Source organism: Carcharodon carcharias, chromosome 6, assembly GCF_017639515.1.
Source record: "Carcharodon carcharias isolate sCarCar2 chromosome 6, sCarCar2.pri, whole genome shotgun sequence".
NCBI lineage: Eukaryota > Metazoa > Chordata > Chondrichthyes > Lamniformes > Lamnidae > Carcharodon > Carcharodon carcharias.
The window spans coordinates 25,173,505-25,199,841 of record NC_054472.1 but is presented as its reverse complement, the minus strand read 5'-3'; the positions used below and the strand labels follow the sequence as shown (position 1 = coordinate 25,199,841).

Genomic DNA, 26,337 nt, shown 5'->3' with positions numbered 1-26,337 from the left:
ATTGCTGGGTGGAGAGGGAGGCGGCTTCTGAATTCGGTGTTGGAGCTGAGGCTGTGAGAACGACAAGCAGGTACAAACCGGCACTCACCTACCCCTTAACCGGCGTGCCCGAATGAGAGGAGAAGGTGGCGCTTTAAATGAAACAGTGAATGGTTGTTGTCCTGTTTGACCCGCCTCTGTTAGGCCCGTTGCTTTGGCCGTTTCCATGGAAACGCGTCCGCGCAGAGAAAAGCCATTTTCCCCTTTAGTGTAAAACCCGTCGCCTTTCTTCCTCGCGCGGTGGACGCACACAGGAATATACCGTCGGTCGCTATCTAGGAAAGTGTGTCAGTCGCGCGTTTTGTGCACCAAGAAGTCGAGTGAAGCGCAGTTTTCCAGCTTAAAACGTTTGTAAAATGGCAGCGCAGCAATAACTTCCCTGTCCGTAGCATCCAAGACCAGGTGGAAGGAGGCCTTTCAGCCCCTCTCTCAGTGCCAGGTCTCAAACTGGGGTAAACTCTAATTCCTTATCCTTGCAATGTTTTATTTTTCGCAGTGAAATATATACCCAGGGTCTAAATTTCATTTTTGTGCTCCTCACCTACACTTTTTGATCTATGTATCTGCACCCCCTAGATCTTCTGCTCTGTGGAACTGTTTTCTTTCACCTTTTTCTCCCACTATATAAAGCTTCTCAATACTGTAAACTGAACTGGCAGCAGCCACCAATTTGCCGGCTCTGTTTAGTTGTTTGTGTCATCCTACAGTCACAACAGCAGCTCGCATTTATATGACGCCTTTAAGTGCAGTGAAACGTCCCAAGGTGCTTCGCAGGAGTGTTATTGAACCAAATTTGTCACCTAGCCAGATAAGGAGATATTAGGACTGATGATCAAAAGCTTGGTCAAAGTGACAGGCTTTAAGGAGCATGTTAAAGAAAGAAATAGAGGCAAAAAAGTTTAGGCAATGTTTCAGATTTTGCAGTGAATAACCTGAGGTTAACAGCGTTCACCATTGTTACAGGGTAAATCAGGCAGCAACTTATGATAACGGCAGATGCACAATTAAAAGCAGAAATTAGAAGCTCCCACAGAAACTTCACTCACCAAGAGACTCTGCATTGAAAAATATACATGAAGTTACTGTACTTGTATGATAGTTACTTCTAAATGCAGAAGAAAAAGTTAGTGTTTGTCCATTCCAATTCAAATAACATTTTAATGGTGTGATAAGTATTAATTATAGTCAAACAATCTCTCTGGCATTGACAATTAAGTGGAATGTCATTCCTTCAGGTTGTAATTATTGTTGTAGATTTAAGAAAATAAAAGGCAATGGTTGTTTTAACTTTGTCCCTTATCGCTCCTGTCTCTCTCTCAATATCATCTTTCCTTCTCTCTCTCTCTTTTGTTGCAATGATTTGGCTTTGAATTGAATAATCTTAACTGACAATCCTGCTTCAGAATCTGATTGGCTAAGAGGATGCATAGTTGGAAAAACTCAGCAGGTCTGGCAGCATCGGCGGAGAAGAGCAAAGTTGACGTTTCGAGTCCTCATGACCCTTCAACAGAACTCCCCTTTCCTATTTCTACTTAGTTCTGTTGAAGGTCATGAGGACTTGAAACGTCAACTTTGCTCTTCTCCGCCGGTGCTGCCAGACCTGCTGAGTTTTTCCAGGTATTTCTGATTTTGTTTTGGATTTCCAGCATCCGCAGATTTTTGTTTTTATCTATAGGGATGCTATAGTTGCTTGCTCTGTTTACATTGTTCCAGACCACTGCTGAAATAGATTTCTAATCACTGCAAAAGGCCTTAGAAATTCAGTGGACAAATGTAATGAATGGCTGGTGCTATTGCTTCACCACTGACCACAAAATCCAGACAATTGTGTGCAATTCAGCCCCTCATTTTGTAACTTGATTACTCTGCCCTCCCTCTCCAACTATAATGTATTAAAAGCGTTAATTACAAAAATATGACAACAGGAAGCACTTTTTAAAAAATAACTTGATTCTTTTAGTCACACATCTGTGATAACTTTTTGTGTTATAAACTCCTAGTCTCCACAACTATGATGAAAACTGTCATGGGCAAAGTTGTTACACCATAATTACACTGCTCTTAGTGCTGGTGCTGTAGCAGTGCATTTTTGCAGTAGATGGACCCTTGGCAATTGCAGAGAAACTTCTATGCTGTGTCCAACATTCTCTTTCTACTTCTCAAACTACTTTGTTTTGCTGTTTAACTATAAATAATAAACTCGTTATTTGAAAATAAGGACTGAGTGTATGATTTTTAAAATGAGGACTGATTGTGAAAACTTTTTCAAATAAAAATCTAAATATTTTGTACAGTATTATTATAATACTCTTATAGCAAGAATCACAAGCTTTATCCAAAGACTGCAAGACTTCACAAACTTTTGTGATCGAATAGCTGGCAGTGTGCAAGCTGAGATGTATGTGTGGGGCTTGCAACAGTGCTAAGTGTATGAGGATGGGGTGAGGCTTTGGATCAGAGGTATCTTAGAATTTGCTGGTAGATGAATGAAGGGATTTGGTGAATGGAGTAGCATATGAGTCTAAAGGTGTAGTTGGTAGGATTGGCTATGTGAAGATGTTCTCACTGGCCATGACTATTTGTGTGAGGCCTTTAAACTTATTTCAGGCTACACTCCTGGCATTCCCCTCCATGCTATCATGTCCCGCTGCCTGTCTCCTTTGTACTGCTGCAAAAAAGCCTCCAATGTTGCATCAAAGAACCTTGGTGTACATTCTCTTGTCCATTGTGTCATTTGTCAAGCATCTCCCTTATCTCCAACTCATGCAAAACCACTTCTAATACCTGCTGCACCAAGATTTCACCTTCCCTTTAAGAGAAGCAAGTTAGTTTTAAGAAGTGCAATCTAGCTTTAATTGGCACCCTGCTGATCATGCAACCAATCAGCAGTGTATTCGGTGCTGAGCTGCATGTCACAATCATGGAGATAAGCAGGCAGCACAACATCCACCATTAGGGCCAAGAATCACAAAAAGTATCCTATTTACAGATCAGGGAGAATCTCGTTCAGAGCAATACTGATGTAAATTTTTAGGAAGTGTGACAGCAGGAGTATGAACAGCAACAGTCTCTGAATTGTGTCCAGGCACAAACTGTCCATACTACAAACTTTTCTCCTGGATTGTCAGCTGCAACTCCCTGGAAACAAATAGTCAATTCCAGGACACTTGAGCCAAGCAGGTGGTTTAGTAATCCTAGGTGAGCCTTTGAGAGTTTTAAGAATGGAAATAATGCCTACACCAGAATACTCCAATTGCAGCCATCATGATGCACTTAATGAGTTATTCATACAGACCTGTATAGGAACAGAAGTAGGCTATTCATCCCATTGATTCTGTTCTGCTATTTAGTACCACAACACCATTTACTAATGTTGTTCCATGACCCTTGCTATCCTAATTCAACAGGACTGGAGTGACACAACACTCAGTATTTTTTGAGAAGGTGTACTAGATTTTGAAAAAGTGCTTCCTGATTTTACTCCTAAATGGCATAGCTCTAATTTTATGATATGTAATTGTGTTCTGGATTCCCCCACCAGAGGAGATAGGATAGACATAAGGAAACTATTTTAAACACATTGGTTCGATCATCCTTCAACCTTCCAAACTCCAGGTATTACAAACCAAGTTCATGCAATCTGCTCTCCTAATTTAACCTTTTAAGACTGACCTCATTCTAGTAAATCTGTGGTGTACCTCCTTAAGCCCAACATTTCTTTTCTAAGGTTTGGTATCCAAAACCGAACGCTATACTCGAGATAGGGTCAGACCAAAGGCTATTGCAACTAAAGCATCATTTCCTCGCTTTTGCATTCCAACCCTTTTGAGATAAAGATCAACGTTCCATTAGCCTTTTTGATCAACTTTTGTACCTTTGCACTAGCTTTTGGTGACTTTGTACCTGGGCCACTAAATCTCTGTTCACTCAATGTTGAGAAAATATTAAGATTTATTTTGTTTGTCTTTTCTTAGATATAAAGTGGATGACCTCAAACTTCCCTGCATTGAATTCCATCCACCAAAATTTTGCCCAGTCACTTAGTGTATATCCCTTTGTAACTTCCACCTTCCATCCACAGAACTTCCTATGCCTTCTAATTATGTGTTACCTGCAAACTTAGTATATTCCTTCATACAAGTCATTTATATATAATGAAAAACTGAGACCCCAATCCAGATCCCTGGGAGTATTATTTGTCACTTCCTGCCAGTTGAGAATGTTTCTTTATTCCTATTCTTTGTCTCTTACTTCCAAACCGTTTTCCTACAGCTGATAGATCTTCAAGAACTGTGTTTTGACCTGCACAAATGTCAAAATGTTATCTTCCTCATGCTCATCAAGTCTCCCTCTCTCTCATACACTTGCACATCCTAGTTTTAAAAGAGTGGTGTAATTTTTGATTATATTGGAACTCTACTACTAATCTGACAAATTAAAAAGTGATTTAAAAAAAAATCAAAGTAGCATTCCTGCCAGGACTGGGATGGTGTCTTTAAGATCAAGGGTGGGAACAGTAGCTTCGTTTCAGGCATATTTTGTGGGAATGTTATAATAATTTATTTACTTTTATTGTTGTATGGTTCATGGCTTGAAAATGTTTTATTTTACTCTATCAGTAATAATTTTACAAAAAACTAAAAGTTTGTGAAGTCTTGCAGTCTTTGGATAAAGCTTGTGATTCTTGCTATAATAAGAGTATTATAATAATACTGTACAAAATACTTAGTTTATTTTATTTGAAAAAGTTTTCACAATCAGTACTTTAAGGGTTTCAAAGTATTTGAAAAGGTCTCAAGGAATATATTATGGTTGTGATTCTTTCTGATTATGCAAATTAGATGACCATAGACCCTTTTCATTCATTAGCTGGGATGTTCAAAAGAGTCTGTGATCCATTTCTAGCCTTTAATGTTCAGCTATCCAGCCCATGTATATGAAACTGTTAGCTGTACCCTATTCTAAATGAATTTCCAGACTGAACTCTCCCCGTTCCCCTGGCTCCTCACTGTTTTCCTTAGTACCACTGCAGATTCCTATTGGCTCCTGACTGTTTCCTTAGTACCACTGCTGATTCCTATTGGCCCCGGACTGTTGCCTTAGTACCACTGCCAATTCCTATCTCACATACTACTCTACCAATTGATTGAACATGATTGCACGCTATGGCAGCAATTCTCACAATATTATGAATTCTTAACTATAGCATGTAGCAGCGTTGTAGGAACATTTGTAGGGACAGCGCCAGTTGAAGGTAGAAAGTATTTGAGAGAGGAATAATTCGGAACATCACTGAGAATAGGAGAGTTCCAGTGTAAAATTGAAGGGGAAGTAGGGATAACTGCAGCATGAAATGGGAATCCAAAAGCTTCAAAAGGATATGAGAAGGATACAAAACCTGTGATCGTCCAAAGCCATTTCTCATCATTATTAACGTATAGCTTTTATATTGAACACTTAAGCTGCTGAGTGATTCACAAGGAAAAAAGATTGGATGCCCTGTTCTTTGGATTTACCATTTAAAAAATAAGTCTCAGATTCAACTTGGGTGATAAGCTAAAGTATTATAAATAAGTTGCCCCCCTCATTGAGTTTCATAAGGCCATTTGTTCACTTTTTTATGACCTCAGATGTACTCATGATATAAACTTAAGTGAATTGCACACAAATAAAAGCAGCAAATTTGGTGCTCGTAGGGCAACAAAAGATGAATAAGTGACTTTCTGGTATTCTTTCCAGCCATGAGCACAGCACCTGCTTATTCTTTGATGAGCCAGGGAAACACCAAGACATACAATCTTCCAATTGAACATCTGGACTATAGCTTTGTGGAGAAATGCACCGATGTGACGTATCTGGAAAAAATTTTGATTGTGCTAAGGTACATACACATTATGAATATTTCACTTCTGTGACATGATATACAATGTTGTCAATTACATATTAATTGGCACTTCCAATCTGGAAAGATTTCCTGTAAATTTATCAAGATGGATATTGTGAAGCAAATTTAGTCAAGTATTTTGTACATAAATCAAAGAGAGTCTTTTTCTAAAGAATGGCATATGGTATTGCAGAAATATGGTTGTAGCGTTCAGTAAGTTAACTGAGGTTACTACAATATGAAACTTCTAAGCTTTCATGGCTTCAATTGAAATTATTAAAAAATCTAATGCACAGTGCAATATGATACTAAGTTCAATCAAAGTTTTGTGTGTTGAAAATATTGAATGTTTTCATCTATTGGCTGGTGCATCTTCAACTGTAAACCAGTGAACCTATGGCATTTGTTATCAATCACTTCTCCAGTTTTTTTCTCCAGTTTTTCTCCAGTTTAAAATAGATTAAGCTAAGGAAAGGTAAGGGTTCTAGTTTTTATTTATAGTACATAAATAATTTAACTTTTTACTGTATTTAACTTAAAGTAAGGTTTTTTTTCAAATAGAGGCATGGCAGAGCAGCTCAGTCCTGTGTTTTGTACCACCTGCAGCATTTGGGAAGTCCTAGACACTCCTTGTGCTCTGACTGACCATGTGTGCAGGAAGTGCCACAAGCTGCAGCTACTTGAGCTCTGAGTTTCAGAGCTTGAGTGGCAGCTGGAGGCACTGAGGTGCATCCGTGAGGCTGAGAGTTTCGTGGATAGCACGTTTTTAGACGTGGTCACTCCACAGCTTACGAACGAGCAGACAGGGAGGGAATGGGTGACCATCAGTCAGAAGAAAGGTGTCAGGCAGGTAGTCAGGAAATCCCCAGGGTGCATCTCGTTCGAGAACCGTTTTTGTGTTGGAAAACGGTAAGAGGTGTACGGTCCCTCTGGGGAGTGCAGCCACGCTTGTGGCAGTGTGAGTGGCTCAGCTGCATGGTGGGGGAGGAAAAAGAGGGGAAGAGCAATGGCGGTGGGAGACTCGATACTAAGGAGAACAGACAGGCATTTCTGTGGCTGTAGACGTGATTCCAGGATGGTATGTTGCCTCCCTGGTGCTAGGGTCAAGGATGTCACTGAATGGCTGCAGGGCATTCTATAGGTGGAGGGAAAATAGACAGAGATCATGGCACATATTGGTACCAACGACATAGGTAGAAAGAGGGATGAGGTCCTGCTTGCAGAATTTAGGGAGCTAGGAAGTAGATTAAAAAGCAGGACCTCAAAGGTAGTAATCTCTGGATTACTTCCGGTCCGGTGCCATGCGCAAGTGAGTATAGAAATAGGAGGTTAGTCCAGATAAATACATGGCTGGAGAGATAGTGCAGGAGGGAGGGCTTTAGATTTCTGGGACATTGGGACAGTTTCTGGGGGTGGTGGGACCTGTACAAGGCAGATGGGTTGCACCTGAACCAGAATGGGACTAACATCCTTGCAGGGAAGTTTGCTAGTGCTGTTGGAGAGGATTTAAACTAACTTGGCAGGGGGATGGGATCCTGAGAGGAGTTCAGCAGGGGGAGATGCACAGCCAAAATTAGGGGAGAGAGGAAGTGAGTCTGGAAGGCAAAGAAATTATAGGCCAATTAAAGCACAAGGGAGCTTGGCAAGGTTGGATGGTATTTTAATGCAAGGGGTCTGACGAATAAGGCAGATGAGTTGAGGGCACAAATTAAGACATGGAAGTATGATGTCATTGCTGTCACAGAGATATGGTTGAGACAGGGGGCAGATTGGCAGCTCAATATTCCAGGATACAGGGTCTTTAGGCGAGACAGGGGAGGAGGTAAAAGAGGAGAGGGTATCGCAATATTGATCAAGGAATCAATTACAGCAGTAAGGATGGATGACATCTTAGAAGGCTCCTCAAATGAAGCCATATGGGTAGACTGAAAAACAAAAAAAAGAGCAATCATATTGCTGAGAGTGTACCATAGGCCCCCAAACAGTCAGAGAGAAATAGAAGAGCAGATATGTAGGCAAATTTCAGAGAAGTGTAAAAATAATAGGGTAGTAATAGTGGGGGATTTCAACTTCCCCCAACATTAACTGGGTTAGTCATAGTGTGATAGGTTTAGAGGGAGCAGAATTCTTAAAATGCATCCAGGAGAACTTTCTAAGCCAGTACTTAGAAGGTCCTACAAGCGAGGGGTCCTGGACTTAATTTTAGGGAATGAAGCCAGGCCAGTGGTAGAGGTATCAATGGGGGAGCATTTTGCAGATAGTGATCATAACACCGTTAGATTCAAGGTTGTTATGGAAAAGGACAAGGATGGGCCAGAAATCAGAGTTCTAAATTGGGGGAAGGCCGATTTTAATAAGATCAGATATGATTTGGCCAGAGCGGACTGGGAGCAGCTACCTTTAGGTAAATCTGCGTCAGAGCAGTGGGACTCATTCAAGAAGGAAATAGGGAGAGCACAGGGCCAAAATATTCCAGTAAAGACAAAGGGTGGGACCAACAAATCCAGGGAACCCTGGATGTCAAGGGATATACAGGAATGGATAAAGAGAAAAAGGGAGGCTTATGGTAGATACCGAGGGCTCAAATAGTGGAAGCTCAATGGGGGGTATAGAATGTGTAGGAGGGAATGTAAAAAGGAAGTTAGGAGAGCAAAAAGGGGGCATGAAAAAGCATTGGCAGGTAAAATAAAGGAAAATCCAAAGTTATTTTACAAGTATATTAAGAGTAAGAGGATAACTAGGGAAAGACTAGGGACCATTAAGGACCATAGTGGTACATTGTGTGTGGAGCTGGAAGATGTAGGTAGGGTTTTAAATGAATACTTTGTGTTGGTGTTCACAAGTGAGAGGGATTACGTGGGTATAGAAATCAGGCAGAAGGACTGTCATATAGTTAAAGAAATTAGCATAGAAAGGAGGTTCTAAGTCGTCTGGCAGGCTTAAAAGTAAATAAGTCTCCTGGCCTGGATGAAATGTATCCCAGGCTGTTGAGGGAAGCAAGGGAAGAGATAACAGGGGCGCTGGAAATTTTCAGTACCTCTCTGGCCACAGGAGAGGTGCCAGAGGACTGGATGACAGCCAATGTGGTACCAATATTCAAGAAGGGATAAATAAGGGAACTATAGGCCGGTCAGCGTAACCTCAGTGGTGGGGAAACTGTTGGAAGCAATTCTGAGGGACACAATTAATCTACACTTGGAGAGACAGGGATTAATCAAGGACAATCAGCATGGTTTTGTTAGGGGGAGGTCATGTCTGACCAATTTTGATTGAATTTTTTGAAGAGGTGACAAGGTGTGAGGGCAATGCACTTGACGTAGTTTACTTGGACTTCTGCAAGACTTTTGGTAAGGTCCCGCATGGGAGACTGATAATGAAGGTAAGACTCCATGGGATCCAAGGTAATTTGGCAAATTGGATCCAGAATTGGCTGAGTGACAGGAAGCAAAGGGTGATGGTCAAGGGGTGCTTTTGTGACTGGATGCCTGTGTCCAGTGGGATTCCACAGGGATAGGTGTTGGGTCCCTTGCTGTTTGTGGTACACATAGACGATTTAGACTTGAATGTAGGAGGGTTGATCAGTAAGTTCGTGGATGACACGAAAATTGGTGGGGTGATAAATAGTGAGGAGGACAGCCTTAGATTACAGGAGGATGTAGACGGGCTGGTCAGATGGACTAATCAGTGGCAAATTGGATTTAATCCGGATAGTGATGCACTTGGGCAAGACAAACAAGGCACGGGAATACACGATGAATGGTAGGACCTTGGGAAGTACCAAGGATCAGAGGGACCTTGGTGTGCATGTCCACTGGTCCCTTAAGGAAGTGGGACAGGTAGATCAGGTGGTTAAGAAGGCATATGGGATACTTGCCTTTATTAGCTGAGGCATAGAATATAAGAGCAGGGAGGTTATGCTGGAACTGTATAAAACGCTGGTTAGGCCACAGCCAGAGTATTGTGTGCAGTTCTGGAATGTGCCTTATGGGAAGGATGTGATTGCACCAGAGAGAGTGCAAAGGAGATTTACTAGGATGCTGCCTAGGCTGGAGAGTTTTAGTTGTGAGGAGAGATTGGATAGACTGGGGTTATTTCTCCTTAAGGAAAGGAGATTGAGGGGGCACATGATTGAGGTGTATAAAATTTATGAGGGGCATAGATAGGGTGGACAAGAAGGAACTTTTCCCCTTGGTGGAGGGATCAGTAACCAGGGGGCATAGATTTAAGATAAGCAGCAGGAAGTTTAGAGGGGATGTGAGGAAGAATTTTTTCACCTAGAGGGTGTGGGAATCTGGAACTCACTGCCTGAAAGGGTGGTAGAGGCAGATACCCTCAACATTTAAGAAGCATTTGGATGTGCACTTGTGATGCCATGGCATACAAGGCTATGGGCCTAGTGCTGGGAAATGGGATTAGAATAGTTAGGTTCTTGTTTGACCAGCACAGACTCGATGGGCCGAAGGGCCTTTTTCTGTGCTGCTTACCTCTATGACTCTGAATACAAAATACTGTTTTCTTTAAGAAGAAAAATGGATACTCCAAACTAGATTATGAGTACCAGTGACTCTTTAATTTTCAAGTACAGTTAGTAGAAAGCATTCTTCATTTTCAGCCATGAAAGCACATCTGCACTCAAAACCTTCAGGTCAATTATTTATTATTGTAGGTAGTATTTGTCTAATAAATATCATTTTGAGAAAGTTATGAATATTTAATACTTGAATGCTGGAATGATGGGAGTTTGTAGACAAACATGGTTAGAAAGAAAGATTTTAGTTTTTTTTTTAAAGGATTTTACTTTTATGAATCATTTTGGCATTAACTTGATGCCATGCTGTGCAAAGTACATTGGACTTCGACTACTGAGTTGCATTTTCTCAGTCAGGTTCCTGTTTTTGAGGGATATAGTGTAACAAAATCCTGTTTAGTTACATCTGTTCTATAATGGTACCTCTGCAATTTGCGCAATAATTTACAACTTTGTTTTATTTACACTTGCATGAATAAAGTAATCTTATTTTCTTTATTTTTATTACATATCAAGAAACTTTGATTGTATAAGGTTATAGAATTTGTTTGGAAAGAGTGTTGAATTACTTAGCAATTATAAGACCATGTCACTGAACTATTTTTTATATTCTATAGCCAACCAATTGAATTTTTTTTGTCTTTGTCTCATGTACTAACATGATTTTGTAGCAGTCGGTTTCTGTTCAGGACATCACTATTACTGCTACTTTTGTGTATAACATTCAAGGTCAGGCGAGGAGGGATTTTATCCTGATCTTATATCATTTTGTGAGAAGAAGATTGAAAAGCTGGATCCTAAAAATCGAATCCTTCGAACAAACAACCCACCAGCAACTGCTGCTAACTTCACCAAAGAAGAATGGCAAGAAATTACTGGTGATATGAAGGTATACACTGTCTTTAAATGAGTAGCAAATAAACATATCATAGAGGTTGGTTGTTTAACTAAAAATACTCACTAGAATTTAGCAAAAATTGTTTACTGTTTTTGCTTTGCTGGCAATAGAAGTCAGTTGGTCAGTGTGGTTGCTTTCAAAAGAACCAATTTCTCTCCTTGTTTAAAACTTATGTTTAATGCAATCCCTTGGACCTCAGAAATGTGGAATTCCTTATTACCCTCCAACCCTTAGAATCTACAGGCTTGATTTTGCCTAATCACTGCTGATTTACTTACCTTCTACTCTATTCTTTTCAACATTATAGTGATGTCCTGTACTGTGGAACATGTTCCTTTACCCCCTATATTTTAAAATGTTTGGAATGATTTTGTGGTGTAAACTACCATGACACAACTTATACCTGTGCATATTACTTTTTTTACATGGAAGACAAAATCAAGATATTTCAGTAGTAAACAATTTCTTAAAATGCAGGTATAACTATTTAAACTTATGGTTTACTGTGAACTTACTGAATACTGAAAATCTCCTGTATTGGTACAAAATAATAATTGATTATTAGTGTTATTTGAGATGATCATACTTTAGTTTCTGATGTACTATATTGAATTTTTATTAATTGGCACCCATAATGAGCAAAATATATTTAGCAATGTCATATCTACTGTCAGTTTATGTCATTTTGTAATTATTTATTAGGGCTTGAAGAAACATTGTTTCCACAGGATAAGTTTGTTGGACCCTTGAGCAAAACTGACTGAATTTTGATGTTGGTTAATCTGTTTCACGAATTGCCAATCTTTTTAAGATTTTTGCTGAAGGGATTAAAAACCTCCCTGATAGGACTACAGGGGGGGAAGGGGTTGCAGGGCAGTGGTTCCAATCATGCACCACAGGTTAACCAAGGAGTCACACTGGCCATAGCCCTGGAGATAGGTGGAAACTGAATGCCATGCCCTCCTAAATAAGGAGAATTATAGAAGATTATGAGACAATTGTGGTGGTAAACACAAAAGATATAGTTTTGGTAATTGATGGAATAAAAAAACAGTGCTACTAATCGCCTCAACATAGCTTTTATGAACAAATATTACTCAATGATTTCAAGAATTTTTTGAAACAAGCTCCCAAGTTGTTGATATAAAAGCAAAATACTGCGGCTGCTGGAAATCTGAAACAAAAACAAAAATTGCTGGAAAAACTCAGCAGTCTGACAGCATTTGTGGAGAGGAAGACAAAGAGTTAACGTTTCGAGTCCGTATGACTCTTCATCAGAACTCCAAGTTGCTGAAGTGTGTTGGAAAGCAGGGAACTACTTAAGAGCACAGGTTTCGCCAGGGACAAAATACTCAGTCCCTCTAACTATCTTAGGGCCTTTTAAACATTTTACAACACAACACACACTAGAATTTTAAACAGAGCAGTTCTGTGTCTACATGAACCTTAATCAAGTGAGCATGAAACTCTGCAAAGCACCAACACAGTGCAAACTGTATTAGTTATTTAATTTAGTTGTCTCTCATCAAAAACATTCTTTAAATGCACTATAGGAACAAGAGTAGGTATTTGAGCTGTTCAAGCCTGTTTTGTCATTCAGTAAGATAGTGTTTTATTTGTATCCTAATTTCAGCCCTCGGCTCTCTTGACTATCAAAATCCTATTGTTCTCACTTTTAAAATTATTAACTGAACTACCAACTACTGTTTGTTTTGTGGGAGAGTGTTATACAGTTTTACACCCTTGGCGTGAAGAAATATTTCCCAACTTCCTTCTTACATGGCCTGGCTTTGGTTTTAATGTTATGGCTCCTTCTAAACTCCCCTATCATTGGAGAAAGTTTCTCTCTACCTATCCTGTCCATTTCTTTGAAAATCCAACAACCTTAATCAACTCACCCCTTAACCTTGTAGATTCCAGAGAATACAAATCTTGTTTATGTAATCGTTTCTCATAATCTAACCCAAAGAACCCTGGTAACATTCTGATGAATCTCTAGTGCTGCCCAAAGCTGGAGTATCCTTTTTAATGGGCAGTGCAGGGAACTGTATATAGTACTCCACATGTGGTCCAACCAGGGATTTGTATAGCTGTAAAAAAAACTTCCCTTATATTCTAGCCCACTAGTTATAAAGGCTAACATTCCATTAACGTTTCTGATCATTGGAGCCACAATGGTCAGAATGAACCAATTAATTAATTTAGGTATGATTATCAATACAACATATCTTAACAGGTGCATCGCGGTATTTTTTAAACTTCATCTGTTGTGTAAATTTTGTTTCTAATCTCAAAACTCAATGGATTATTGTACACACAAGTTGATTCTTTGGTCATAGTGCTGTATAAATCAGCCTTTCAAAATCAGAAATGGGCTGTATCATTGGGCAGAATCTTGCCCTTGTAGTGGTTGGGAAGCCAACTGCGATCGAGGCCGGAAGGCGATTTCATGCTGGTGGGCCAATTAAGGCCCGCCCAGTGTGAAACATGAGCAGCTGCGCTCAACGCTGCCTTTGTGGGCAGGGAGAGGAGAGCAAGTGGGGCAAGCGCAACCTTTGCGCATGCACGTGAGCATGTGCTGCTTAATCTCTGAGGCACAGAGCTGCCTCGGAGATTAAGCATTTTCAAAACAAATAATAAAGAAATGAATAATATAATAAAACCTATCCCCTCGTGTGAATGTCACATGAGCAGGGACATGTTGTTATTAATTAAATTGTAAAATTTTTAATCTTATTTTTATTTGCTTTAGGAAACCTCATCCCGCCCATGGAGAGGTTTCCTAAAAAGTGCAAAGGCCGCTTGACATTTTGCCTGCCCGCCAACCGTAAGGTTGGACGGGCAGTGAAAAATGTCAGTCAATTTTTTTAATGGCTTTAACAGGTCTTTAAATTGTCGGCGGGTGCAATGTTGACTCTGGTGGTGCTCACTGAGTGAAATATCGTGCAACTGCGCATTGACTTTGGGACGTTCACTTGACATCAACGCATGTCATTTTATGCCCGAGCGGATCGGGTGTGCACCCGCCTGCCAAACTAAAAATTTTGCCCATTGAATCAGTTTCTATAAGTTCGCTGCTCTGTTTAATTTCCTACAATTTCCCACTCTGAATCTGAATTAACATCAAGCCTGATTTAAATGACATGAAAGTTGACTAGATTTAGAATTGTGGTCTCCGATATTTATGGGAAGCAGGGAATAAGCAAAGGAACATAGCTGCAGGGGGATACTTGGAAATCCTGGGAATGCAGAGGACCTGCTGAATAGAGTGAGGGACACAGACAGGCTGGGGACTTGTTCCGCAATTTCTTTTACTTTTAACCACCCCCACCACCCAGCACTCCCTGTCCACCTCCTGCTTGTTGTGAGGTTTAAAATTCTTCCCATGGAATCATAAAATTTTACAACACTAAAAGAGGCCATTCAGTTCATCACAACATTGCCTGCTGCCTGAAAGAACTATCCACTTTGTCTTGTTCCCCTACATTTTAAAATATTTCTATTTCTTTATCTACTTCTATTTTAAAAGCTGTCATGGATCTACCTCCACCATTGTTTCTGTTGTACATTCCATGTCTGAAAGGATAAATATTCTTTGTTATTTGGCGAAGTTCTTAAATTTATACCCTCCATTTACAAACCATCAACCTGTGGTAATAGTTCTTCCTTATATACCTTATCAGAATACCTCATAATTTTGACTAGCTTCATCAGTCTCCTTTAAAAAATCTTTGCTCTAATATGTAGAGCTCTTGGCTCTCTCATTTCTTCTTATAACTAAAACCCCTCATCATTGGTACTTTCATAGTGAATCTAATCTGCAACCCTCTGTAGCTTTGACATTCTTTCTGAAGTAAGATCCCCAAATATGAGCACTATATTCTATCAGGCCTATCAGTATTTTTTATGGTAATGTTAATAAAATCCGATTGAAAAATCTCATCCAGCAAAATTGTCATGAATGCTGAACTTTACAAAATGGTTATGTTTTGAAATGTACCTTTAACTCAAAGAAAAGTAAAGAATTCCGGATAAATACCTCCACTCAGACATGTCTATATGATCTGGTTGCCACTGGGAGAGAAACTCAAATAGAAACCCAATGAAGTGTTGGGTGCCAGTTTTAACACCTTTTCACAGTATCTCATAGAAAAAGGACAGCTGCAGAGACAAAGAAGCTACGGCTGTGGGAAGCAGGTGGACTGTTTTGTGTTACTGACCAAGCAGCATGCTGGGGAGAGTCTGAATTCTGTCTGAAAGAAAGGGGACAGAATAAACGGGGCTCTTGATGTTTTAATGAACTGGGTCGCCTAGGTGTGCCTTGCTGGTGGTAATCATATCTGGAAAAATTGGACTGAGTGGAATGATTGTTGAAGGACATTGGAGAAAGTATCATTGAAACAAAAGTCTGGTTCAAAATTGCTGTCTTCAGTAATTGGGTGTCGTTTGGGTTGCCAACTCTAGCTGGACATATTCCAGGAGATGTTATCACATAACCTCCCCTCCCCCAGACTACCATTGGTCGTCCAAGATTATGGAGCCCCACTTTCCCAAGGCTTTTCAATGTGTCCTGGTTTTGACTTTTGAAATTTTTGTCATCCTTTGAATACTGGTCCAGATTGTCAGCCTAGATTTTATGTTCATGTCCCTCTGGTGGGACTGGAATCCACAACATTCTGACCTAGAGATGAGAGTGCTACCAACTGAGCCAGAGCTGACAGAAAGATTACCATTCTTATTTCTGAAAACAGAAAACATCCACCATTGTTTGGTGTGCTGAAGAAGCTTACCTGATGAATCAAATAGTCAATCTGGAAAAATGACAGAATTCTGGAAATGCTCAACAGGTTTGGCAGCATCTGTGGAGAGAGAAGCAGAGTTAATGCTTTCATCATTGACCTGAAGCATTGGTTGGGATTTTCAATTCTGAGTCAGGAAACCGGCCACTGGTTCAGTTCCAGGTCCTAACCCCACATGACGTGTTCCGTACATGCCCACCTGGATTTTTAAAGGGTCAACGGCCAATTAATGTCATGGAGTGCACTCACTGTCCAATCTGTTTTTTCCTCCCATTGGCCTTCCAGCACTCAGTGACTGGCAGCCACACTGGCTGTGGTGGGAACTGCTGATGTGCACATGGAGAGAGGGAGAAATGAAGATGAGTTTATTTGTATTTTTCAAACAGCCTTGGCCATGATCCTGGAGGGACAACCCCTCTCCAGGACTGCCAGTGGCAGCAGCTGGGATCCAGGCCAACATGGGTTGCTTGTGTTGCTGACTAAATTCCAATTGTGATTGGCCCGTAATTTCCAAAAATTGACTGCCCGATGCTTCCTGCAGTCAGCCAATCTGATTCTGAGCTGCCCTTGTTGAAAATTGCTTGGGTTTGGGATTATGGCAGGGAACCAGTGCAGAGGCCAGTGGTGCTAAATTGCACACCTGCCTAGCTCCGTACTCAGTACCAACCAATTTAAAAATCCCAGCCATTCATTCTATTTCTCTCTCTGCAGATGCAGCCAGACCTGCTGAGTATTTCCATTATTTTCTGTTTTTATTTTAGATTTCCAGCATCTGTAGTATTTTGCTTTTGCATAACTGTAGAACTCCAATATCTTCAGTTCATATAACATTTTTTGTGATTTGTTTACTGCTATCAATGTCTAAAATGCCCTGGGTGTTCCTCTCTTCTTGCTGTAATGTTTCTGAGAGTTTCCCAGTAGCATTATAATTAAAATTTCCCTGGAGTTATAGTTATCTGTTTCTGGATATGTTTGTTAGTGTGATATTGTTTGTCTGTTGTGAATTTTGTTTCGGTATTGTACTCAAACTATAATAAGGTAGAATGGTGTGGCTCATAGCATTGGAACATCAACACACTATGCAACAAAATAATGTGTTTACAGCATGATTGTCCATATAGTAAGCTCACTATCTGTCTTGTAATCATGAAGAAGCTAGATGCTTCCCTGAAGAAAGGAAGCAAAATTGGAGAGGGTGTCATCCCAAGCTGCTTGGCTAACTACAGAACAGAATTGGCAGAGCTTTTAGAGAGGGGTTCCAGTCCATTATCTTGCCTAACTAGACTATATGGTGGAGGGAAACTCCAGAAAGGAACTGGAAAATAATAGAATTCAGTGGGTGAAAGTTGGTGATAGCTTTAATTTATTATTAATATTAAAAAAAATAGCAATTAGTATCTTAAAAGTCAGAATATCAAAAATAATGTTGCTTATTTGAACATTAAATGATCTAGTCTGATAAAGTTATATTTTACTTAATTAGAAGTTGTTTTTCTCAGGATAGGTATCAGTATGTGATGTGAATATAAACACCTGAATGAAACTAAAAGTATTTAATCACATTTCATCTTCAGACATTTTGCAGTTATCACTTTTTTTAAGAGCAAAGCTTTTCTGTAGTTTTTCCCACTGTAGATTGATGCAAGATTAACTTTTTTTTCTTATCCCTTTTTTGGCTAGAGTTGGACAGATGAAATGAAGCAAAAGGAAAATGAAGCAAAATATAGCAAAATAGATGTTAGATGTTTGAATTCAGAAAACCGTGCACCTATTCGTGGGGTTAATGCTTCAGTTCTTTCCCATCAGGTAAAAATGGAAGTTTTCATTTTCTTTCTTACACCTCTTCTTTGCTCCAATCTTTCCTCAAAAAGACTGTTCACTGGATTTTTTTTGTTGCACCTAATATAAATGTCACTCTATAATCAAATGTGGACATAAAAGACATTTTCCTGTCCCATAGGCAATATGGGAGAAGAAAATGTGTTAATGCCTGGAAGCAAGTCACCTGTTTCCTGTTATTCGCAAAGAGAACAGCTTGTTACACACAAGACCTAAGGAAGATATCAACATAACTTTACGGAGATGCACAACATTATGAAAATTGTTATTTATTATGCTAAACAACAACAACTTGCTTTTACACAGTTTTCTTAACATTTTAGAAAAATGTCCCATGGTGCTTCACAGGAGCTATTGTCGAACAAAACTTGACACAAAGGCAACCTTGCACCCTGCCAAAGCAAGGATGAGCAAAACAAGTATACATTTCTTACTAATAAACTGTTTTATAAAGTGCTTGATTAGAACTTGTACAACTAGTATAAAATAACTTGATGTATTGCTGGAATCCACTCTATATATAATATTTTCAATTGATATGTTAAAATTGAAACTTTAGTGTGGTTTGATTCAACCAGAAAATCAGTTGATTAAAAAGTTTGCAAAATCACGTTCAGAATAAATTTGTGCTTTGTTTGTGTTAGTCAGAAGGAAAACATATATCAGAAATATATTCCAGATATAAACAAGCAAACAAAAGTAGTTTTTAAGTTGGATGCATCCAGGTTGTGCATGGAGAAACTATGTGGGGAGTTTTGCATTCAATTTGACTGAGGAAAATTCCATATCCAGCATGAGAACACAATAAGATACCAAGTCAGAATTCAGTTGAAATAAGGAAATATACCAGGTTTAACTACGTAAGTGAACCACTTGTAGTTGTAGAACTATGAAGGTGACAGATGGCAAAAAACAGAAAAATGGTTCGAGCATAAACACAGTTTTGAAATTGAAATTTTCCCCTTCTCTTAAAGCTCCTGTGAAGCTTCTCTTAAATGGGTAAATACACTTTGCAACCTGGTAGAGGTCTAGAAATTAGGAAGGTCCCAGGCTCAATCCTAAACACTGACGTTAGTTGACCTCAGTTTGGACTCGGGTACTGCATTTAGCCTCTGTCTACTGGACAAGGGAGAAGGAGAAAAACTCCAACCTCTACTCCCCACCCATGTTCCATTCAAGAGGGTGCTAGCGCATATTCCAGCATTAGTAAGTGCCTTCAGTTACCAGATCCCAAGCATCTAAATATGGTTTAGCTGGACTTTAATGAAAGTAGTTTTTTTAATATATATTTGACAGCTGTATTGTTTATTTCACAGAATGGTTTTGGTGAAAAAAAATCAACAGAAAAGAAAAGAGTTATCCCCAGAGATTACAAAGAATGGGATAAGTATGTTAATTAAGGACATTGGTTTGATCACTAGCCTTAACAAAGATTGACATTGGCAACAAATATAATTGATCATATTCTAAGGAACATGTAAAAAAAAATATACATTGTAATTTCAAGGAACATTTACTAGTGTGATGGCAATAAATTTGAAATTGTCCAATGCGTCTGCACCAGACATTAGAATGTTAGAATCCCCACACAACAATAACTTTTAAAAAGAAATTTGAATTCCCAGTGACTAACTTAAGGGAATTGAACAAGATTTCAAGTTTTAAGGCTTTTACTTTAACACAAACTAAAAACAACTTGACTAAACATAGTTTCAGTAGACAACTTATACTCTAAACTACAGAAGAGATCCTGCATTCAACATTTAAAACAACCAAAAATCTCCCACCACAGTTATAGTTTACTCTGGTCCTTAAGTGGACAGTCTGTTCTCCTGGAACCAGTGCAACGTGATTCTTAGTTCCTGAAAGCTTGCTTTCTTTTTCCTTTCCTTTCTCATCAAGGTTACATATACTCCCCGAGCTGACTTTCACAATGAGGAACGATTTGGAGATTCTTTCCTCTAGTTATAGCTAGGTGAATCTTTCAGTCTCAGTTCATGAACCTAGACTCTTTAATCCAACCGCGAACTCCTGTCCGCATTCTTGCGTGGTGAACCATAGAGACTTGCTGTCTCTATCTCTCTGCGCTCTCGCTCTCTCTGTCTGTCTCCCCCTGATCCTTGCAAACTGATATTGTCTTTGAAGTTCAGTGATATTTTAAGAAAACACCCTGCAAGCCAATCCTATAATGGCCTTCTAAGCAATCTCCCTCTCTCAAAGCCATCTTCCAGGATAATGTGAATCACAAAGACCTTGTATCCAAATAGAAATGCTGATTCTCTATCTTTTAAACTCCCAGCTTCATTCTATCTTGAAACTAAATAGACAGTTTAAAGTATAACTGTTTATAAAACTTGACGTTCCTATCACCTTGCTGGGACTTTGGAGATTAAGGGCCAAAACTTCACTACTGAGGCAGGTGGCTTGGGTTGGAAAATTTCCCAACTCGCCAGACCTGCCTTCGTAGAGAGGCCCCTGAATGGCACGATCTATGCTCTGGAGGGTGTGTGGGTGCCAGTTGAAGTTGGGCATGATCGGAGACAGCCATGGAGGCTGCCAAGTGCTGAAGTGGGCTGGTTAGAAAGCTTGCCTTGGTTCTCTGGGACTTCATCCCATTTGTATTAAAGACTGTTGCCCTCTAACCCTCACCCCTTACACCTCCATCTGCTCCACAGGACCCTTTATACTTCCATGCCAATTCTTGTGTACTCATGCCTCTCCACCCAACACCCATAGCCCTGTGCCAACTCAATAGCAACTCATGGCCCTTCCATGCCCATTCACCCAGTATACATTACAGACATAACCAATAAGTCATATAGTAACAATGGTATGTGTGGAACTGCTCAGAAGAAAAAAAAATTACAAATCTTTAGGGGGAGAAAAACAGCTTTTCCATAATACTCTAAAAGAATGAATTAGACAAGGCAATTGTAATTTTCATAGCAGAGGCTTCAAACACTTCACACATTTAGCTTGTATAAATAAACATCGAGACATTGACCAAAAAAGACCACAGAAAGAACAACTTATTATAATTACTTAAAGATGTCAGTCAAGCAAAGTCAACAGTCCTCTCCAATTGTCAAAACATCCCCCACTGAGATAATCCTTTTATGAGCCTGGGCTCTTAGCCAAGCAGGTTTAGAAGTGTTTGAAGCCTCTTAGTAAAATTACAATTCCCTGTCTCTTGCCACGAGTCCTTAAGAAGTCGGGTTGACTCTATGAAAATTATGGTGAGTAAGGAAATGCATACTCCCACAATGGAGCCGGCCAGGTCGGAAGTGCAGGATGTAGGCTTGCTACTCGTACCCTTGCCCCGTGCTCAAAATGAGGGTAGGGAATCCCAGGATCAGGTCCCGCCCACCATTTTTAAATGGCTCTGGAGTTGTTCTAACTCTGCAAAAATCCGGCTCACCGTTAGCACTGAGGCTTTGGTCATTGTTTACAGGCATGAGCACTTTGCCCCTTCTTCCCAGTAAAATAACCGGGGGCGGGGTGGGGGAGACCTCCTTTAATCTTTAACACCCAAGCTACCCAGGCTTGCTGTCAGGAGAATTCAGAACAGATCACATGACCCCCCCATTCCTCTATTTTATCCTAACTTAAACAGACAGTCCCCAAACACAACAATTTTATAAAACTTTGCATTTGTAACACTAAAATTTCACAACATTGTGCATTTTGAAATCGGGCAAAGTAACATGATCAACCAAATATATTAGAATGTGTAGCAGTTCTTGAACAGTATTTTAAATGATTCATAGACTGTTCTGTTTTCTGAAGGGTTAATGTGATTATGCCAAAGTTAAGTGAAAATTTATAATGCTGTAAATTTTGATCCCAGATTCGATGTGGAAAAAGAGTGTGCCAAAATTGATGAAGGGAAGCAAAAAATCAATTCCAAAACTATCGTCAATGATGGCATTTCTGGAATAGGGAAGGAAATTGACACAACAGGTAATAATGGTTCAGCCAGAGAAAATCATGTGCTAGTCTATGTAGTTCTGTGTTGATTATCTTTGCCCTTCATTGTCAAAGAGGTATAGCGAGGCAGTACAGAACCTGGAGCTGTGAATGGGGAAAAAAGACTTTGCACACAGGTTTGTAGCTGCAAGATGGGAGGGAGAAGGTAATGCAGAGGAAAGTGTTGACATTGTGAAGGTAAGTGTTGACAGTTTCTCCATTGCAAAGTTCCTTTGGCAATTCTGTGCTGTAACAATTCCATCATAAAAGTATTATTCAAAAATCATGGCATAATTAACTGAAGGATATGATCTCAACCTTATTAATGTGTTAGCATTGCCAGTCATTTAATGAGCTAACTTTATGCTGAAAAAGATTTGAGTGTAATGTTTTTTTCTCAGGTATGACTGACCAAGAAAAGATGGTTCTAGCTGATCGAGAGAAGGACAAGGGAAATGAAGCTTTCCGAGCTGGTGACCACAAGGAGGCTTTGCTTTACTACACCAGGTACTTTTGTATGCTTAATTTTTGACATATTTGGAAGAATGATTCTCTTTTATATGGTACATCATTATATCTTTCAGAAATGTCTAAGCACTTCACATACAATAAGTTTGAAATGCAATGACTTGTTAAATGGGCTAATATAGCATCAATCTTGTGCACCACAACTATGAAATGTTTTCTGGGCAATAGGTTGGCATTTGTAGACCTGATTTTTGCACTTGTAATGTACTCACGGTGAAACTGTCAGCATTTGCTGCCATTACTTTGTGAAACTGGCAGCAGCTTCTGGCATTCAACATGCACATTTAAGCAGTCACTTCTTGCCTTTCCAAAGGGTACGCTGTTGAAATCTTCAGATGGAAACCACAAAATAAGAAATAGGAGCAGGAATAGACCATTTGGCCCCCAAGAACTGCTGTGCCATCCAATAAGATCATGGCTGATCTGAGTGTGGTCTCAACTCCACTTTCCATAAGACCATAAAACGTAGGAGCAGAAGTAGGCCATTCAGCCCATCGAATCTGCACTGCCATTCAATGTCATCTAATAATCCTCAACTCCACTTTCCTGTCTTTTCCCCATAACCCTTGATTCCCTTACTGATTAAAAATCTGTCTATCTCAGCCTTGAATATACTTAACGACCCAGCCCCTACAGCCTTCTGCGGTAAAGAATTCCACAGATTGACTACCCTCAAAGAGAAGAAATTCCTCCTCATCCCTGTTTTAAATGGATGCTCCCTTACTCTGAAATTATGCCCTCTGGTCCTAGACTCTCCCACAAGGGGAAACAACATCTCTATATCTACCTGTCAAGCCCCCTAAGTATCTTACATGTTTCAATTAGATCGCCTCTCATTCTTCTAAACTCCAATGAGCACAGGCCCAGCCAACTCAACCTCTCCTCATAAGAAAATCCCTCCATCCCCTGGATCAATCGAGTGAACCTTCTTTGGATTGTATCCACTGCCAGTATAGTGCCTTGTATGATTTTAACAAAACTTCTCTATTTTTATACTCCATTCTTTTTGAAATAAAGGCCAACATTCCATTTGCCTTACCTATTACCATGCTGAATTTGTATGCTAGCTTTTTGGGATTCATGCACAATAATCCCCAAATCCCTCTATGCTGCAGCTTTCATCAATATTCCTGTATGTCCCCCATAACCCGTAACACCCTTATAGATCAAAAATCTATCTAACTCAGCCTTGAATCTATAGGATGCTTCATTGTTTCTTTTTATATTTCTAGATAATTTAACTTTGTAATTTCACTTCACCATCATGGTTTAGTTGGAAATCATGGAATTGACTTCAACTTCCACATTAAATTATAATTCTCTCTGTAAAAACCCTTGAAAAAGTTATGCCTTGTTGAATGAGGTGAAGCCTTGTTTTTAATGGTGTACTAAGTCATGACTATTATTAACTAACTACCCTGGCCCTAAAAAACACATTTTATATATGTGGAATGTCAAATTTCTCCATTCCATGATAAAAATTCAAAGATTTTTAAATTAATAAAAATTGTTTATTTTTTAACATGAGATGAGCTTCAATCTTAATCCCATGTGCATATCCCGATCTTTATTTCACTTTATGTAAAATTATAAAAACGACAAGGCCCACTTGTTACTTCCAGGTTTGGTATCCGTGAGAATTTTTCAGTGTGATTGGCTGCTTGATAGCATCACTTGATACTTGATGGCATCTCTTTTGCTGGACACCAGAGATCCCCAATAACTCATGTCAGAATAGAATTAACATCAGGAAAGAGAAAATCATAAAAACATAAGAAATAGAAGTATGTCACGCGTGTCTTTGAGCCTGCTCTGAGGGCTGATGTCCTACCACAATTCCACCTTCTCCCACTAACCCATATACCACAATTTCCTTAATATCCAAAAATGTACCCATCTCTTAAGTATACTTTTTAAAAAAAAAACGATCGACAGCTCTCTGGGTTATAGAATTCTAAACATCCACAATCCTGTGAGTGAAGAAATTTATCTTAATCTTAGTCCTAAATTCAGATTCGTTATTTGAGAGTGTGACCCCCTAGTTCTAGAGTCTGTAGCCAGGGAAACAGACCTCAGCATCTACCCTTTCAAGCCCCTTAAAAATTTTAAGTTTCACTGAGCTCACACCTCATTCTTTTAAACTCCAGAGAATATAGAGATAGTCTACTTGTTCTCTGCTCATAGGACAATCTCTTCATCCCAGGAATCCATCCAATAAACCTAAGTTGCGTTTCCTCTAAAGCAAGTATCATATATCCTTCCTTGGAAAGGAAACTAAAACTATACACAGTACTCTGGATGTGGTCTCACCAAGGCCCTATATCATTGCAATAAGACTTCTTTATTCTTATACTCCAAATCCTTTGTGATAAAGGCTAACATACCATTTGTTTTCCTAATTGTTTGCTATACCTGCATGTCAGCCCATGTTATCGATGTACAAGGATGCCCAGGTTCCTCTGATTTCCAATGTTTCCAAGTCTCTCACCATTTAAAAAATATTTTGCTTTTCTAATTTTCCTGTCAGAGTGGATAATTTCACACTTAGCTATATTAAATTCCATCTTCCCATATTCTTGCCCAATTATTTAAACGGTCTAAATCCTTTTGCAGCCTCCTTGCATCCTCCTCACTGTATATATTCCCAGCTAACTTTGTATCGTCAGTAAACATGGACACATTACACTCAGACCCCTCCTCTAAATAATCGATATAGATTGTAAGTAGCTGAGACCCAAGCATTGATCCTTGTGATAATCCCACCAACTGCGCTGCTCACTGTTCCCTCCTTTGGGCTCCGCTGGTAGAGCGGAGCACTGTAGGTGACTGTAAAACTGGCATCCTTAAGGTCGCTGGTTCAATTCTGGTTCGAAGAAAACCCCAATAGTTACAGCCAGCCAATTTATAAATGATTGATTTGCTAGATCTTTGTGGGTGGCTTTCTTTGGGGTCAGTGACGAGCACCTTCACTTTGTTACTAATGATAAAATCCAGGCCATACATTGTGCATAACAGAAGTAGCATTCAATTATTAAATGCAGTGAAAGCTATAAGGTAATGGTTTCATGCTTTTTTAAAAATGTATAATCTTTAAGTAAAGATAATGATCTCCACAGGATTTGTAATCTCCCGTTGCATTTAAATGGTGTTAATTCTGTTTTTTTTGCCATCTGTCACTCTTTAAAAAAAAAGTTAAACGATGGTAACATTCTTGTGCATAGTTCAAATGATGCGTTCAAAAGGCTACTGTTGACCTTAGTGTTGTGTCGTTTCAAACAGCCTTGACAGATTCCTATGAAAAATACCGCAGGCAAGGAAAATAAGTAAGCTACCTATACTAAGTTGAGTTATTCAGCCCACTGCTAGACTTCAGAATGTCCACACAATACTACTGCAGAGTGGTGGCCTTTCTTCAAATGTGGCATTTTCATGAGGATAGTTTCACAGAATAGACATGAAATCACTGAACATGCCCGCAGAATGTTGCACAGAAGGCAGGGGGCGATTTTTCATTTACTGAGGAAAAATCCCAAGAAGAGCCAGTACAGGATGTGTCCTTTAAAGATGCCTGGTTGCAAACAGGCAGATAATAGACTTCTTAGCATTAGATTACTTAAGACTCCTGCCGATCAAATTGTTCCATCTTCTTGCAGGTTTCATCTGTTCATTGTGTGGGCTTTGGGCTTAATGGCAGCAGTTCCTAAATGTCTGCAACCTGATTGTTTTGGAATGCATCTTGCAATTGGGGATAAAGTAAACACCTTGCAAAGGTTCCCTCTTGTATGTCCTATTGGAGGGGAAGGACTCCCTCAGGTTATCCAATTTATCCTAATGAGGGACATTATTAGGGGCAAAA

The 26,337-nt window shown here is 39.5% G+C and overlaps 1 protein-coding gene across 1 annotated transcript in view; it reads left to right on the top strand.

The window, feature by feature from the left end:
- Positions 1-26,337, top strand: part of LOC121279289 (sperm-associated antigen 1-like) — a 133,824-nt gene continuing 107,487 nt past the window's right edge. Inside the window, exons 1-7 of the mRNA XM_041190414.1 lie at positions 1-70; positions 5,779-5,920; positions 11,181-11,340; positions 17,829-17,954; positions 19,304-19,374; positions 21,835-21,947; positions 22,355-22,460. Coding sequence (XP_041046348.1) covers positions 5,781-5,920; positions 11,181-11,340; positions 17,829-17,954; positions 19,304-19,374; positions 21,835-21,947; positions 22,355-22,460 — 716 coding nt within the window. The 5' untranslated portion in view covers positions 1-70; positions 5,779-5,780. The remainder of the gene's footprint in view (positions 71-5,778; positions 5,921-11,180; positions 11,341-17,828; positions 17,955-19,303; positions 19,375-21,834; positions 21,948-22,354; positions 22,461-26,337) is intronic.